The 212-nt window shown below is 34.0% G+C and overlaps 1 protein-coding gene across 1 annotated transcript; it reads right to left on the bottom strand.

Annotated features, from left to right (window-relative positions):
* Positions 1-7: 7 nt before the first annotated feature.
* LOC109132166 (putative defensin-like protein 170) lies at positions 8-207 on the bottom strand (the record flags this gene model as incomplete). Its single annotated transcript, XM_019243254.1, has 1 exon — positions 8-207. A coding segment is annotated over one exon (123 nt), but the record flags the coding sequence as incomplete, so codon positions are not given.
* Between the last annotated feature and the right edge of the window lie 5 nt (positions 208-212).

The following is a 212-nucleotide window of genomic DNA, read 5'->3' as shown; positions in this document are numbered from 1 at the left end:
GCTTATGAAAAACCAGAACACTTAAGATTTTGACTTTATTAATTTTTAATTATATACTTTATAGAAATTGAAAAAATGCTGACTTCAGATATGGGGTTTTTCAGTTGAACAAGGATAACTGCAAATACATGTTCCTTTACCACCGTCGCGGTCACATCTGCTAATTGTATCTTGTCCAAATTTAGACTTGCATGCCCCACTGCAGTCTGTTA

Source organism: Camelina sativa, unplaced genomic scaffold, assembly GCF_000633955.1.
Source record: "Camelina sativa cultivar DH55 unplaced genomic scaffold, Cs unpScaffold34012, whole genome shotgun sequence".
Classification (NCBI taxonomy): Eukaryota; Viridiplantae; Streptophyta; class Magnoliopsida; order Brassicales; family Brassicaceae; genus Camelina; species Camelina sativa.
This window is presented reverse-complemented; position numbering and strand designations above follow the sequence as displayed.